Raw genomic sequence first — 16382 nt, forward strand, 5'->3', positions numbered from 1 at the left:
GTTATACCCTAAATAAAAGGTGCAACATATAACATTTATTATTTGTATGTATATGCTATGACGCAGAATGGTGCCCGTTTCCCTGGAAGATATCTTTTGTAAAACACATTGGGCGGAGCCTCCTACTGACATCACACACCAGGAAGTAGATGTCCATGCCGGTTTGGTGAGGATTTATACATTCGTGTGTCTTTGACCTTTGTGTAAGTGAACTTGTTTATATAAGTTAATGTATAATACACCGTGGAGAGGCTCTTTTCTCTTGCTTTACATGAACCAATTATGCAATTATTGGTCACATGCATCCAACAGTGTTCCCAGTTCACATTGAGACTATTTTGTTTCTAAGGAGATTCTACAAGCGCTTTGTGTCCAGTCTTAAATCAAGGTGGTCATGGAAAGTTGGTGATGGTGTCTGGTGGTGGCACTTGGCGATAACAGGAAGAAATTATTTTTCACCTGTTAGCACAAATTTGGATGGGACTCTCTCATATGGACTTTTTTATTCACTTAATAAAATCATAAAATAACAGATAATATCATATGTTTATTTTCATCTATGCACTGTGAACACGTTTTAATGTTTATTCAAGTGTAGTACAACACATTTTGATATGAAAGTAACATACATGTATTGCAAAAGGTGAAATTTGACTGAAACTGAATGCTTGTAGCAAGGGCATCCATAATGGTTTAAAAATCTAATGAAGATTGTAGAGGCTGTAATGTGAGGCCAGTTTAACTACCTCAATACAGGGCACTTACACCCCCTTTCTGCCCAGACCAATTTTCAGCTTTCAGCGCTCTCATAGTTTGAATGACAATTATTCAGTCATGCAACACTGTACTCATATGAAACTTGCGTCCTTTTTTTCACACAACTAGAGCTTTCTTTTGGTGGTATTTAATCAGTAGTGGGTTTTTTATTTTTTGTGCTATAAATAAAGACCATACATTTTGTGAAAAAAATGCTTTTTTCTTTGTTTCCATCATAAAATTTTGCTTATTAGTAATTTTTCTTCATAAATGTTGGCCAAAATTTATACTGCTACGTATCTTTGGTAAAAAATAACCCAAATTAGTGTATATTATTTGGTCTTTGTGAAAGTTATAGAGTCTACAATCTATGGTGCCAATCACTGAAAATTGATCACATCTGGTCAGGCCTTCAGTACATCAGGTGTATCTCATTTCTTGAGACACAAAGGGCCCTTCACACGGGGCGGATCAGTGCTGATCCGCCCCGTGGATATCCGCTTGCTCAGAGGGGATCGCCAGAGCGATATCCGCTGAGCAGGAAGATGACAGGTCTGTCTCTGCACACTGCGCAGGGACGGACCTGTCACAGTGCCGCTCTCCCCTATGGGAGATCGGGTGATGATGGACCGCAATGTCCATCGTCACCCGATCCGATGATGGATGGAAAAATAGCTTTTTCCTCCGTCACACTTTTTCGGATCGGAGCGGCTCGGATGTCACCGCTGACATCCGACACTCCATAGAGCTCTATGGAGCATCCGTTCAGGTCCGCCTGAAAAACTGACAGGCGGACCTGAAGGGATCGTCCATGTGAAAGGGGCCTAACGAGTCAGGAAAGTACAAATACCCCCCAAATGACCCCTTTTTAGAAAGTAGACATTCCAAGGTATTAAGTAGCGTGGTGAGTTTTTTTAAGTTGCAATTTTTTTTTCCCCAATCCTTTGCAAAATGAATATATATTTTTTTTTTTTACAAAATTGTCATATTATCAGGTTATTTCTCACACACAGCATATGCATACAACAAATTACACCCCAAAATACATTCTGCTACTCTTCCCGAGTATGGTGATATGACATGTGTGAGACTTTTACACAGCCTGGCCACATACAAAGGCCCAACATTGAAGTGGCACCTTCAGGTGTTCTAGGAGCATAAATGACGCATCTCATTTCTCAACCACCTATTACAATTTTGAAGGCCCTGGAGTACCAGGACAATGGAATTGCCAACAAAATGACCCCATTTTGGAAAGTAAACACCCCAATGTATAATCTATAAGGCATAAGGAGTCTTTTGAATGGTTCATTTTTTCCAGAAGTTTTTGGAAAATGTGGGGAAAAAAAATGAAAAAGCTTTTCTTTTTTTTTTACGAAGTTGTCAATTTAATTTATAGATATTTCTAACATATAGCGTATATTCTATGAGGCATAGGCTGCAAATAGGTACTCGGGGACTCAGATGTACTGTGACAGGTACTTTGATGGGTGGTGACAGGTCCTCTTTATTGGTGGGTGGGGTGAGGGGGGGTGCAATCAGTGTGATTGGTGTACACTGTAGGTGGTAAGGAGGTGTTACCGCAATCTCCTCCTCACACACGATCGGTGTGTGAGGAGGAGAACCCGGTACCATCTCGTTACCGCAGTTTGTTGACATTTAGCGATCGGCTGGGAAAGGATCACAACCGATCACGTGGTACACAGTCACCGGTCAATGGCCGTTTACCAGCGTCGGTGACAAGCAGTGTTCCCGGGAACATGCCGCCACAGACGTGCATGGGCAGCGTGCTCCAGATCATGTGCATGCACCGTGCAAAGTGAGGCGGTACCACCTGTTACGTCATCACGGCCGATCACGTAGTAAACAGCCATGCCCAATGGCTGTTCAACCCCCTCGGTGGCAAGTGGTGTCTGTCTGTGACACGCCGCCACCAAAAGGTACAGGGATGTGCACGCACGATCATGCGAATTCCCTGTTTAAATGGAAGGACGTCATATGATGCCCTCCCATAACGAGAGCCGTGCCGCCTGGCCGTCGGTGGTAAATGGCCATTGACCGGTGGCTGTGTACCATGTGATCGGTTGTGATCCTTTCACAGCCGATCGCTAAATGTCAACAAACTGCGGTAACGAGATGGTACCGGGTTCTCCTCCTCACACACCGATCGTGTGTGAGGAGGAGATTGCGGTAACACCTCGTTACCACCTACAGTGTACACCAATCACACTGATTGCACCCCCCCCACCCACCAATAAAGAGGACCTGTCACCACCCATCAAAGTACCTGTCACAGTCCATCTGAGTCCCAGAGTACCTGTCACAGTCCATCGGAGTCCCCGAGTACCTATTTGCAGCCCATGCCTCATAGAATATACGTTGGGGTGTTTGCTTTCCAAAATGGGGTAATTTTGTGGGTAATTATGACAGCCGGCAGACGGTTATCGGTTAAAATGATATTAAAGCCGTGTTTTTTTTGCCCAAAAAATTACAAATATGTTATACTTACCTGCTCCGTGCAATGGTTTTGCACAGAAAAGTCCATATTCTCCTCTTCTCAGGTCCCCCCTCCTGCTGGGTGCCCCCATAGCAAGCAGCTTGCTGTGAGGTCACCCAAACAGGCAGGCTCCCAACTCACCCCCAACCCCTCCATCTCCCGATTGGCTCACTGACTGTGATCGACAGAAGTGGGAACCAATGTCCAATCAAGAGTGCGAGTTCCTTGAGAAGCAAGGCTCTCGTGAACATCACTGGATCGACAGGGGGCTCAGGAAAGTATTAGGTGGGGTCTGGGGGAGCTTCTGCTCACTGAAGGTTTTTTTTACCTTCATGCATAGAAGGTGAAAAAAAAACTTGTGCCTTTACAACCACTTTAAAAGCAACCCGGTGTAAAAGATATCCCTGTCTCTGCCATTGTGGACCTCTTTCTGGCATATGGTGTACGCCAGGCTGACCTGCCGATTTACTGCCTAATGCAGAACAGGTGTGCAGCAAGCATTTACAAGATCAAGGTCAGGAATTACAGTTCCCATATTCTCATATGTAATTCACAGAAAGGTGAGCTCTCCATTACCTTTGTCAGATCTGTGGCAGTGCATTCTATGAAGACATTATGAGTATTCAAGCTGATTTTTGTGTGATTCCCTAAAAAACAAGAAACAATTCAGAATTTTAAGGAAAGCAAAAAAAAAAAAAAAAAGTGTTTCACCAGTGTTGACATAACAATGAATGTTGTTAACTGGAAGCTTTAAAGTGTATGTAAACACCCTCTTATACCCAGTGACGTTAATAGCCTCAGATAAAAACACAGAGATTAAACAAATCCTCCTACATAAATTTTACCTGTATATCTTCTGTCTTTCCCTTTCTACACTCTTTGGAAAGTGCAGATCGTGTTAAAAATCTTCTTTGCTCATTCAGCAGTCGGTGGGGAGTCTGGGCTTACACTATGCGATTGTAGGAAAGGCACACAGCACCCCTCCACATTGGCAGAGGAACGAAGGAACATGCAGAGATGTACTCTGAATAGATAAGCTCTCTGCTAACCTCCCTACCTGATACAAGTTTCCAGCTGCTATCTCCTGGGTTGGAGAACTTGTCAGAAGAGAGTCTGCTGATAACAGAGGAACAGAGCAACAGAAAGGCATGGTACTTAGAGCTTTGGAGAGAGATAAGTACTATAGATATATGTGCCTAGGTCAGATTTCATGAATGGGGTTAACAACCACTTTAATTTGAAATCCAGTAGGCCCACTGGTTAAATCCTGCCCTCACAGCATATTGGTGTAATCGCCTAACTTGGGGAGGAAAAATAGACTAAATTGGCTGTACAATAAAAAGCCAGGCTGTGCAGTTATTTCTGTAATACAGTTTTCTTAACATGAAGGCCATCATGCCACCATCTTTCTTTTAAAAAAGTTCTCTGGTTAGCCAATTGGTTTCCGTACTTTCTGAGTCATTAACCTGAAAGCAGGCAGATTATCAGATCTGACTTCACTCTGACCTTTCCAAAGTGCAAGCCTGTTTCAGGTTAGTAACACTGAAAGAATCAAAGCCCCACATGGCCAGGCACCTAGCATTTAAAAAAAAAAGTTTAGCAATTGCAACACACATTTCTGTATGTAAAGGTTTCCAGTTTTAAACTACTTTTCAAACTCTTACAAGAGTTAAGATGTAAACATCTTTACCATTGATAATTGGTGGCATGGAGAGTAGAATCTCATCACTATCGTATATCACAGGGTAAACTGGTTTATCTTCAATGATGTGCAGAAAATGTTTCAGGTGGCTGTCAGTCTGTGGGCGATACAAAAATAAAATTTCACATACACACAAATACACAAATTTCACAGGTTCAAATCCAGTACAAGGTTCACCCAGGCACTATTTCTTGGTAAAAGTAAATTCATCATAATAGTGCAGATTTATAACAATTTAGTTAATATAAAACAGATATGTGTAAGAAGTTTTAGCTATTTAAAAAACATAAGGGATTGTTGAAAATAAAATGTACGTAATTAGTGGTGCTTATAATATGCTATTCTCAAGGGACAACCCATACCAAGGTGTGCAAGTCAAAACTTTCTTTAATAGGATAGATTAAAAAACACACTCTGTGTAATGAATATTGTATAACCAAACCATGAAAAGAAACAAATATATGGTTTTAAGCAACAAAGAACTGGTTAAGAGAACCAGCACCAGCTGGTCTTATCAAGGAATCTTAAAGCGGAACTTCATCCAAAAGGGGAAATTCCACTTGTCTGCATTCTCCCTCACCCCTAAAGTATTTGCAGTTGCCGACTTAATTTTTGTGGGGCGACTGGAGCTCTGCTTTAATATAGATGTGCTGGCCTACCCATTAAACGTTTATATTTACCAACCTATTTACCATTTTGTAGGGCAGTTGTAGACAACTCCCCAGCCCAATACCAAGAATCTCTTTAGCAGCAGTCTACACCACATAGTTTGACAAGGTCTGACACTTCCACCGGTTTTAGCAATATAATATAAAATGGAGGCCTTTACTTGTAAGCAGGACTCTTATAAAAAAAAAAAATATATATATATATATATATATATATATATATATATATATATATATATATATATATATATATATTGATGGTTGGGGAGAAGTGCCCTTCAGTCTAAAAGCTAAGTTTGGCTAACAGCTTATATAAAAAAAAAAAAAAAAAAGCAAGCAAAAACTGTACAGGCAACATGCTCCTCCAGTAGTATAAAGATACATGGTCCAGCTTAGAAATTTGGAGTTTAAAATGTACATGACATTCTCTGTAAGCCAATTTCTACTTCACCCAACCCTGGCAAAAATACTACCATGACTAGATTGTAGATTCTTTTTGGCAAAAGAAACATGCAAAGACTTGCTTCTAGCAGATTCTTTTTTTTTATTATTTAGCATACAGAGCCTATGACACATACAGAGGGCAAGACACTACAGGGCATATTCTGCACATGTACCAGTTATGTCACCAATAGCTGCCTAACAGCAGATGTTAAAAAGAAGACCCAGAAAAACAGCAAACAGTCAGCGGGAGCTGTGACAGAGCAACAAAAGGGAATGTCAATTGCTGCTAATGAAAGAGAGCACTCTAAGAAGCAAGTACGTGGTACACCTGTTCACATTATGGTAATAGCCCACCCACCACAAAACTGTAAAGTTCTGCTTTAATTATTTCTTTGCTCCCTAGCAGTGTGTTACTATATATGGGAAAATTGATTATGTAGCAGATCAAAACGCTGCTTTCTTTATAAAAGAACAGCACAAAATGTTACAGATGACCAATAGAGGGACTATGTGTCAGTCCTCATTGGTTATAAGAAGTTAGTGGTATTTAACCCATTGAGAACAAACCACAACAAAGGTACGCTTTGGATAGATGTATCAATAAATATATGTAAAATATCCCAAGAAGTTTGAAAGCTATTACTCACCCTGTACAATTCCATAACCTCTGGAGCAGTGTATTCTTTATTTTGGTTCAGTGGTCGAAATTTGATACTTGCTGGAGGCCTAGCAGTGTAGATAAAAGGTCCCTTTATTGTGTCTAGATCATGAGTTCCAATTGCGACCAGCGCTCTTTTCCTATTTAAAAGAAACAAAATATTTAAATAACAACCATCTTACTTATGAAAAATTTGCAAATAGGAAAAAGTACAATTTGCTACAACCTAAAATCAAGACACAAAAAAAGCGAACTCTGATTGCGTGCTGTAAATGACTGTATATTGTGAATATGCCCGACATTTTCACAATTCAAGATGAGGAGAGGAAAAATAGAAATGTAACAATTTGATATACGTTGATGGAAATGTGTTATTTATTTTCTTACAATTTACTTGAAAGCGGAACTTCAGTCAACTTTCCATCTATTAAATCTTCTGACCTCGTTTCACACTGGAGGGCTTTCACACGGGAGCGGTGCACTGGCAGGGGGTAAGAAAAAGTCCTGCTAGCAGCTTTTTTGGAGCGGTAAACTCACCGCTCCTCCACCACTGCTCCCCATTGAAATCAATGGGGCATCGCTGCGATACCGCCGGCAAAATGCCACTCCGGCTGTGTTTTGCGGGTGGATTTAACCCCTTTTCGGGTGCTAGTGCGGTGTGAAAGGACTCTAACTTATGAGATGTAACTCATTTCATTTGTGCTGTTCCTCAAAAAAAATTACCACTGGAGTTTCACTTTAAAGTATAGGTAAGCCCTCAACCTTGTAAAAACAACCCATTCAGTTTAAAATAGAAATGAAAGGCAAAACATACGTGTGTGTGTGTGATGTATGTATGAAAGGATGTATGTATATGTAAGGCTGATTACTGCAGGCCGATATTATCATTTTCCGAAAAATCGGTATTGGTTGCAAACTAGACCGATATTGTTTCAAGGGGTTTTACCAGGGTGATGCGTGCAGCTCTTTAGAGCGGACAGTCAGCTTCATTGTAACAACAATCGATGCAGCTCAGAAGACACTCGACTTATTACAAGCAGCGAGAGGGGACATCCCCCCCATCCCACTGCCTTCTGCCACTCGACCGGGCTCTTCCGTCCCACCGGGGGCCCAGCCACCAGCCGGAACGTCTGCCGGCTGGCCTAAGACCCGAACAAAGCCGATGCTTCGTTTAAGTCTCAGATCTAGTAACCCGGAAGCGATGTTCTGACCCAGATTACTGGCTTCTTAAAGGTGCCAGTTTAAAAAAAAAAAAAAAAAAACATTCAAAATCTTGATGTTTTGAATAATACTTTCAAGTGCAGAGGAGGAGTTTGTGGTTTTATAGACCCCCGATCCCTCCATAAAAGTACCTGTCACTGTCTATTACTGTCACAAGGGATGTTTACATTCCTTGTGACAGCAATAACGGTGATAAAAAAAAAAAAGTGTAAAAATTAAAAAATTTTAATGTACAGAATATTGGCACATCATTTCGACTATCGGCCTGAGAGGTGGTCGAAATAAAACATATTGTCTTTTATTTATACATTTCTGTTTTCAGCTGCATAAGGAGCTCTGAGGGAGAGCAGGCTGTGTTCTCATTGATAGTGTAGTGGTCAGCAGAGGGACTGGGCAGGAAAACCAGGCATTTCACACAAAGGAAGCAATACAAAAAAGGGAACAGCAGGCACATACCAGGAATACAAAATGTTGGGTTAAAATATTCTTTCATTTTTCCATAGTCACTTAACTTTAACTTTTCTCACATGAAAGCTTCTATCACTGACCCTTCCATACAGAACTCTTAACCAAATAACCATCATGCTAATCCACTGACTTTAATAACTTCTGAGCTACTGACCTAGACAAAGTATGCAGATCAGGAGTTCTGATTTCACTTTGACTTTCTCATTTCCATGCTTATTCTATGTAAGTAACTCAAAGTACTGAAAGCAGACACAGCTAGGAAACTTGTGGATTTATAAACTGGGCCAACAGCAGCAGTCTGTACACTTCTTTCACTGCAGGTTTACCTGAAGGTGAATGTTACCCCAACATTTCATATTCCTGATTTGTGTCTGTTACCTTGTACTTGTATATAAAAATGATCCTGTTCTTTTTGCATAACTTTGTGTGAAAAACCTGATGACCCTTTCAGTTCCCCTGCTTTCCTATTTCAAACAGACCATGCTAGACATGAGAATACATACATCACAGCGTTGTCAGTTTGCTATTTTGCAATCTACTTGGGAGTACAATCCGTCTCTGCCTCCTGGTGACACAAACCTTTGCCTGGCTGCTCATTGTGTTAAGGCTAAGATCACACTTGGTAAAAATACTAACACCGACAGCAATGCGAACCAATGCGCCTATAGCTTTAATGTGTTTCTAATGCATTTAACGCGTTAACCCTTTAACTGCCACCACCCCTGTTTTAAAAGACTGAGGGGGGGGGGGGGGGGTTAGGGAATGGGCCTTGGGGCAGGCATGGGCAAGGCAAAGACACCATTGCTCTTTCCAAAGTGGCTCTGTCATGAGTGATGCACAGTTTAATAACCAGTTATTAATTCTGATCATGTCTTCTCTGCTTTTTTTACAAGTAAATGTCTTCTATCCATCTGTACACTGCTGTATCATTTTTGGTGTCTGTCAAAAAATGTCTTCTGCCGCCATATCTTTAAACTTCTATACTTAATGCTATCTCTATAACAATTACACTGCAATAGCAATATTACTGGCGATTGATTCTCTACCCCATTTTGGCTTGAGTGATCAAGAGAGTTAATTAGCTTTACGACCCTAGCCTGTGTCTGTAGCTGGTCTGGTATTGGCCATCTCCTCTCCCATATTCAGGTGTCTCAAATCAGACCCTATAATAGACCAATAGAGAAATGCATGCCTGCTCAGTCTCCCTATAAATTTAAAGCAGCCTATGGGGTGGCGCAGACGCCATGGCTTTTTTCCGAGTGGCTCTGTCATGAGTGATGCGCAGTTTCACCACCGCAGTTTAACAAAAGCAGGATAACTAAAGTTGGATAAAGATACAACAAGAAATCTGCTCTACTCTGAAAGACTACAAGCAAACCAGCATTTGACATTTATTTTATTTCCCATTATCCACTAACATGCTCCTTATTCTCTTCCTTCTCACATCGGTGTCTTCTATCCTCAAATTATCCTTACTCTACCCCTCCTCTCTACCCTGCAGCATGCACATATCTCCCTCACTCCTACCCTCTCCGTACTACTGCACCCATCATCTCCTGCATTTGCTGCACCCACATGCTGACATAAACACCAGGGACACTAGAAACGTGCGCTCATGCACATCCCATTCCCATCTTGTCTTCCTCTTCCCCCTCCTAGTCTCAAGTGATATTTCTCCTAATCCTGGTCCGCCATTTTTCAACTGCAAGCCACATATCCAATAACCCTCCTCCTCTGGCAACCACGGAAATCCACTCAGTTTAATTTCTATCCCCCACTTCCTCAAAGCAGCCCACCAATCTCATGCGCCCTTTGGAATGCCCGCTCCATCTGTAACAAGCTAACATCTGTGCATGACCTCTATCTCTCATGGCTTTAACATACTCGCCATAACCGAAACCTGGCTTCAAAATTTTGAGTCAGCTTCTCCTGCTGCCCTCTCCCATGGTGGCCTCCATTGGACTCACTCCCCAAGACCCAACAGACAGAAAGGAGGTAGAGTTGGATTCCTTCTATCGTCTGTTTTATCCCATTTCTCTGAGAATTGCAGCAATTTATCAGCCTTCTGGACCAGTATTGAGCTTTCTTGATGACTTTGCTGCCTGGCTACCCTATTTTGTCTCCGCTGAAATACCCACGATCATTCTGGGTGACTTCAACATTCCTGTCAATGTTAACGGCCCAACTACAGCTCAAATTCACCTCATCTTTTGACCTAACCCAATGGACACATACTTTCATTCACTCCAATGGTAATACCCTTGACCTTGTATTCTCCCATCTCTGCAACCCTGACAACCTCAACAACACCCCCTTTTCCTCTCTCTGATCACAACCTCATTAGTTTCACTGTAGCCTTGCCTCAAACCACCCATCACTGCAAGTAGAAAACAATTACTTGTAGGAACCTTCGCCACCTTAACCCTTCTCTTCTCTATTCTACTACCGACCACCTATATGACATAATCTCTCCCCTGTCCTGACCCTGCCATCTCTGTCTGGAAACAGTTCACTCTCATCATCACTAGATGCACTTGCTCCTCTAACTACACGCAGAATCAGGCCCTGATATTTACAACCCTGTCAAACTGACAACACTAGAAATCTCAAGAGATGTTGCCGTGCTCTTGAATGACTGTGGCGTAAGACCAAGCGCCTACAAGACTTCACCCTATATACATCTGCCCTTCTAAAATACAATTCCTGAATCTATGCTGCCAAACAAGCCGACTTTGTCTTTCTTGTTAATACTTTGTCACCCAGTCCCCATCGGCTCTTCTCAACCTTTAACTCTCTGCTTCGTCCCCCAACCCCTCTATTCTAACTTACTCACTGCCCAAGAGATTGCCAATCACTTCAAAGACAAGATTGATGCAATTCAAGAGGACACCTCTGCTGTGCATACATCACCCAACATACCTTGCCTAACACCACATTCAACACTCTCCTCTTTTGAATTGTCTATTACTGAAGAGGTTATAAAACTTTCTCAGATGCCCACCTAACCAATTGTCCCTTGAATCCTGTTCCCTCACAATTACTACGCATCTTAAACATTGCCCTGATCAAGGAGGGCTACAAAGTCTATGCCAAATGCTACTTGGTACTAGAGCGCCTCTCCAAAACGTATCCAGGCACCTCGGCCTCTTGCCTCAGGGATTATGGACAGGTGGACTGCGTGTGTGGTGGACATGGCCCAAGGTTCCTTCGCTTCTAGATGAGGGCACACTCATTCATATTCTTGGTCACAATAGTTAAAGTGGTTGTAAACCCTTACAACACACTTTGACCTACAGGTAAGCCTAGATTAAGGTTTAACTGTAGGTCCAAGAAATATCTCCTAAACCTACACGGTTTAGGAGATATTTGCCGAAAGACAGGCACCGCTGTCTACGGTGCATGCACTGTAGACAGCGGCGCGCAGGCGCACTGAGCGCGGCACCATCAACGTGCGCATGCGCGGGAGTGACGGCTTCGCCGAATGACAGCGGCGAAGCAGCGAGACCCCACCAAGAAGATGGATGCGCCAAACTACAGGGGACATCGGTGACATCACTGGCTCCTGTGTCAGGTAAGTGACACATAATGGACTACTATGCGATGCATAGTAGTCCATTATGCTTTGCCTTTGCAGGGAATGAAAGAGGAAGTAAACTCATCAGGGTTTACTTCCTCTTTAATATTGGTAAAGATCCTAGTGTCGCCCTACTGAATAAACTGGTGATAAACCGAAAATATCCCCAGGCACATTCAGACGTTAATATACTTTATATTCTTGGCGGCTAAAATTGTCATTACATCAACTTGCAAAAGTCCTATTATAGACATTGATGAAAAGTAAACTAACATGGATCATGTTTAATGAAAAAATAGTGTGTGCTATGTGACAAACAACCTCTTTTCGAGAAAATATAGTCCCCCTGGCTTACATACCTACAGATCCCAGATTTATAGAGCGGTTTACTCGGTCAACCGAGTGCGGATTCCTAGGTGGACTCTCCCCTCTATTTCTTTTCTTCAACTTCTTTACTTAATGCTTAACTTTAGTATCATGCTTTTATGTTTTACTCGCTTCCCTTCTCCTTGGTTAACCCAGACACCCCTGGGTATATCGTTGGGAATGGGATCCCCTATAGGGGACAGTTATAATAAATGATTGCTGAAAGCATTTACCTACTATGTAACTAGGATTAAATTATCGGGGCTTTATCTTAGCAGGGCTGTATATCAGCAAAAACGTTGTCTCGCTTACACACGCACTGGGTGGCTGGTAGAGCAACTGCATTGCAGAGTCCATGTAACTCAAGCGTTTTACCACTATAACAGTAATGGTTACTGTCCTGCCTTATATTTTAGTTAAATTGTGTTGGGGGGGGGGGGGCCTACATAGCAGACCTAACCTGCGAGTCGGGTCTTCATCAAACTTACGTTCTGTTACAATTGGAGCAAGCGAGAATTATTCACTACTCTACCAGCCGTTCTTTACTGTTTTACTAAAGCAATTAATAAAAACCATTGAAACCGAAACATCTCAAGGGTAATCAGTGGAAATAAGATGCACCAGAGCTCAATTTTGAGTGTCATGGCAAAGGTTGTGAATACTTATGTACATGGGATTTTTTATTTTTAATAAATTTGCAAAGATGTCAAACAAACTTTTTATAGTTTTTTTCCGTTTTTTTAAACTTTTTTCATGTTGTCATTATGGACTATTGTTTGTAGAATTTTGAGGAAACTCATGAATTAAATCTATTTTGGAATAAGGCTGTAAGATAACAAAATGTGGAAAAAGGGAATACTTTCCAGATGTACTGTATATGCACACGTTTTGTCTTGTATTTCTATTTAAAACTGAATAGGTTGTTTTACAAGGTAAAGGCTCACATACTGTATACTTTAAAGCGGGAGTCCGCGTTTTTTTTTTTTTTTTTTTTTTAAAAGCCAGCAGCTACAAATACTGCAGCTGCTGACTTTTAAAATAGTGACACTTACCTGTCCAGCGTGCCCGCGATGTCAGCACCCGAAGCCGATCTCTCGATCGTCTCTCGGGTGCTGCCGCCGCCATCTTGGGTATGGGAATCAGGAAGTGGAGCCTTTCGGCTTCATTTCCCGGTTCCCTACTGCGCATGCGCGAGTCGCGCTGCGCAATAAGGATGGACCCGCTGCCTCTGGGATCTGTGTGTTTCCCAGCAGGCAGCGGGGGACTTTCGGAAAGGGGCGTAATCGACGCCCCTTTCCGCAGAGAGCTATCCCGGAAGTGGGTGCAGATACCTGTACTGTACAGGTACCTGTACCCCCTCCCCCCTGAAAGGTGCCAATTGTGGCGCCGGAGGGGGGGGAGGATTCCAATGAGCGGAAGGTCCACTTTAGGGTGGACCTCCGCTTTAAGCAGTAAACACGTATTTGTAACCGATAGAAGGAGGTGACACGACTATGTTATTAGCAGAGAACTATTTAAAAACAAGCATCTGTTAAAAGATAGGTTCACCTTTACAAAAAAAATATAATAATAATAAATGCACATTGTTTTGCAGGTAAAAAACATGCATTTATTACTGTTTTGTTAGAGACCTGTAATGCCACGGTCTGTGTATCTGCCTGTTGATAAATCTGATATAGACAGGCAGTTACACTCTGACAAGAAGCTCAACGAGCTACCTAGAGCGATCAACAGCACCCTGGTAGTTCATTAAAAGCTACAAGCCGACAGCCGCAAAGGTTGTCGGGACTTGTCATTTTCCCATTCATAGAAAACTTTAGATTATGGCAGCAAGTGGGTGGAGAAGATCCCCTGCTTGCTATCAAAATGGGAACTCATTTTACAACCTGAATATGAGTGTAACATGTAACCCGTTACAAAAGGCGATTGTATCCTTTGTTTAAGATTACACAAAACAACATAAGATTTTCACAATATTCAGCCTGTATAGGGCGTTGCTGTGATATTTACATCCATCTTAATGAGAAAGAGGAAAGGAAGGGAAAAAGCAAACTACCTGCATATGTTCTGGTGAAGTTTTTCTTGCAGATCAATGAAGTTCTCATATCGGTCCTGGGTGAAGGTTATGTTGCGAAGCACAGCAGCCACTGCATAGGGACGTACTGCAGCAGTCTAATCCACACATAAAACATAAGACTTTAATATACTGGAGTTTTTAAATAACCATTAAATTAGGTTATATTTACCCAATACCATTTTTTGAACTTAAGTGAAATTAAAGAAAAACTGAAACTGTATATTGAGCCGAACACTGTACAGATGCATCTACTTGTGCAGTCAACAGCAAAACTTTACCACATTTCAACATAGAATGCATCCAAAAAAAATAATTTACAAAAATCTGGCAGGAGTGTCTAGAGAACCTGGGGTGACACCACCACAACTTATTCTTACCAGGTTGTTTTAAATGTAAAAGAAAAGGCAAATGTGAACCATCTTATAGCTTTAGAGGGTCTGAGTGTGAAGTAGGCTGTTTATTAAGATGCTACCCTGAAAGTCATCTTTACTACAGGATAACTGTTTGGAGGATAGTGCACAGTACATAAGTTGTTTTTTTGTTTTCTTATGTTTGTTTTGTTCACATATGTTATGCTGATTTTACAAGTAAAATGTATATGCTGGTACAATGTCTAGACTCTGAAAATCTGGGAAAATATTGTGATATGTAAAACCATTACTTGTGTGGTTTCTATATGGAGTCTGTACCTCAAATGTTTGTACTTTTTGCACAATATATCGCTTTTTTTTTTATCAGAAGAAAACAAAATGTTCACAAACAAGCCAAAGGGAATGTTATATTAATGTATAGACCACAATTAGAGTATGGCAAAGATAAAAACAGAAAATAGCAAAGATGGGCTAACTGGTGCTTTTCGCCGATTATCCTTTAACCACTTCAGATCCGCGCTATTGCCAAATGACGGCATTAGCGCGGACCTACATTTCCAGGACTACGTCTATTGACGTCGTCCTGGTTACGAGCGGCCTGCGCGCCCCCTGAGGGGCGCGCGCGGCGCGCTCTGTGATCGGCGAGTCCGTGAGACTCGCCTGATCACCGATCCGTGTAAGGGGTCGATCCCGACCCCTTATCACGTGATCAGCTGTCAGCCAATGACAGCTGATCATGTGATAGAACGGAGCCGGTAATCGGCTATTATTCCTCCTCGCGCTGACAGCGCGAGGAGAGAAAAAAAAAGCCGATCACCGGCGGCCGTGATCGGGACATCAGTCCCGATCACGGCCATCAATACAAGGGACCACCTGCCACCTGCCTGTGCCCACCTGCCTCCCGCAGTGCCATCCTGAAGTAAAATAAAAGAAAAAGTAAGTGCCCCCCGTCAGTGCCCACAGTGCCACCCACAGTGCCACCCACAGTGCCACCCCACAGTGCCACCCACAGTGCCACCCAATCTGCCTCAAAGGTGCTGCACCCCAGTGCCGCCCATCAGTGCCCAGCAGTGCCGCCCATCAGTGCCCAGCAGTGCCACCTATCAGAGCCACCTATCAGTGCCACCTATCAGTGCCCATCAGTCCCATCTATCTGTGGTACCTATCAGTGCCCATCCGTGCCACCCATCCGTGCCACTTATCCGTGCCACCCATCCGTGCCATCTTATCTGTGCCCATCTTTGCCCATCAGTGCCGCCTTATCTGTGCCCATCGGTGCCGCCTTATCTGTGCCTATTAGTGCCGCCTTAACTATGCCTATCAGTGCCCACCAGTGCAGCCCATCAGTGCCCACCAATGCAGCCCATCAGTGCCCACCAATGCAGCCCATCAGTGCCCACCAATGCAGCCCATCAGTGCCCACCAATGCAGCCTATCAGTGCCGCCTAATCAGCGCACTTCAATGAAGGAGAAAAATGACCCGTTTGCAAAATTTTATAACAAACTATTAAAACATGATTTTTTTTTTTTTTTTTTTTGCATCTTTTTTTGTTTGTTTAGCAAAAAATAAAACTCCGAGC

General features: G+C 42.4%; 1 protein-coding gene across 1 annotated transcript in view; it reads right to left on the reverse strand.

Annotated features, from left to right (window-relative positions):
* FARSB (phenylalanyl-tRNA synthetase subunit beta) overlaps positions 1-16382 on the reverse strand; it is an 85335-nt gene that overhangs the window by 61142 nt on the left and 7811 nt on the right. The window contains exons 5-8 of the mRNA XM_077488305.1: positions 14411-14526; positions 6715-6865; positions 4944-5052; positions 3830-3900 (exon numbers count right to left, since the gene is read on the reverse strand). Coding sequence (XP_077344431.1) covers positions 3830-3900; positions 4944-5052; positions 6715-6865; positions 14411-14526 — 447 coding nt within the window. The remainder of the gene's footprint in view (positions 1-3829; positions 3901-4943; positions 5053-6714; positions 6866-14410; positions 14527-16382) is intronic.

This window comes from Lithobates pipiens, unplaced genomic scaffold, assembly GCF_037356315.1.
Source record: "Lithobates pipiens isolate NorthernLeopardFrog02 unplaced genomic scaffold, aLitPip1_a1.2 Scaffold_18, whole genome shotgun sequence".
Taxonomy (NCBI): Eukaryota; Metazoa; Chordata; class Amphibia; order Anura; family Ranidae; genus Lithobates; species Lithobates pipiens.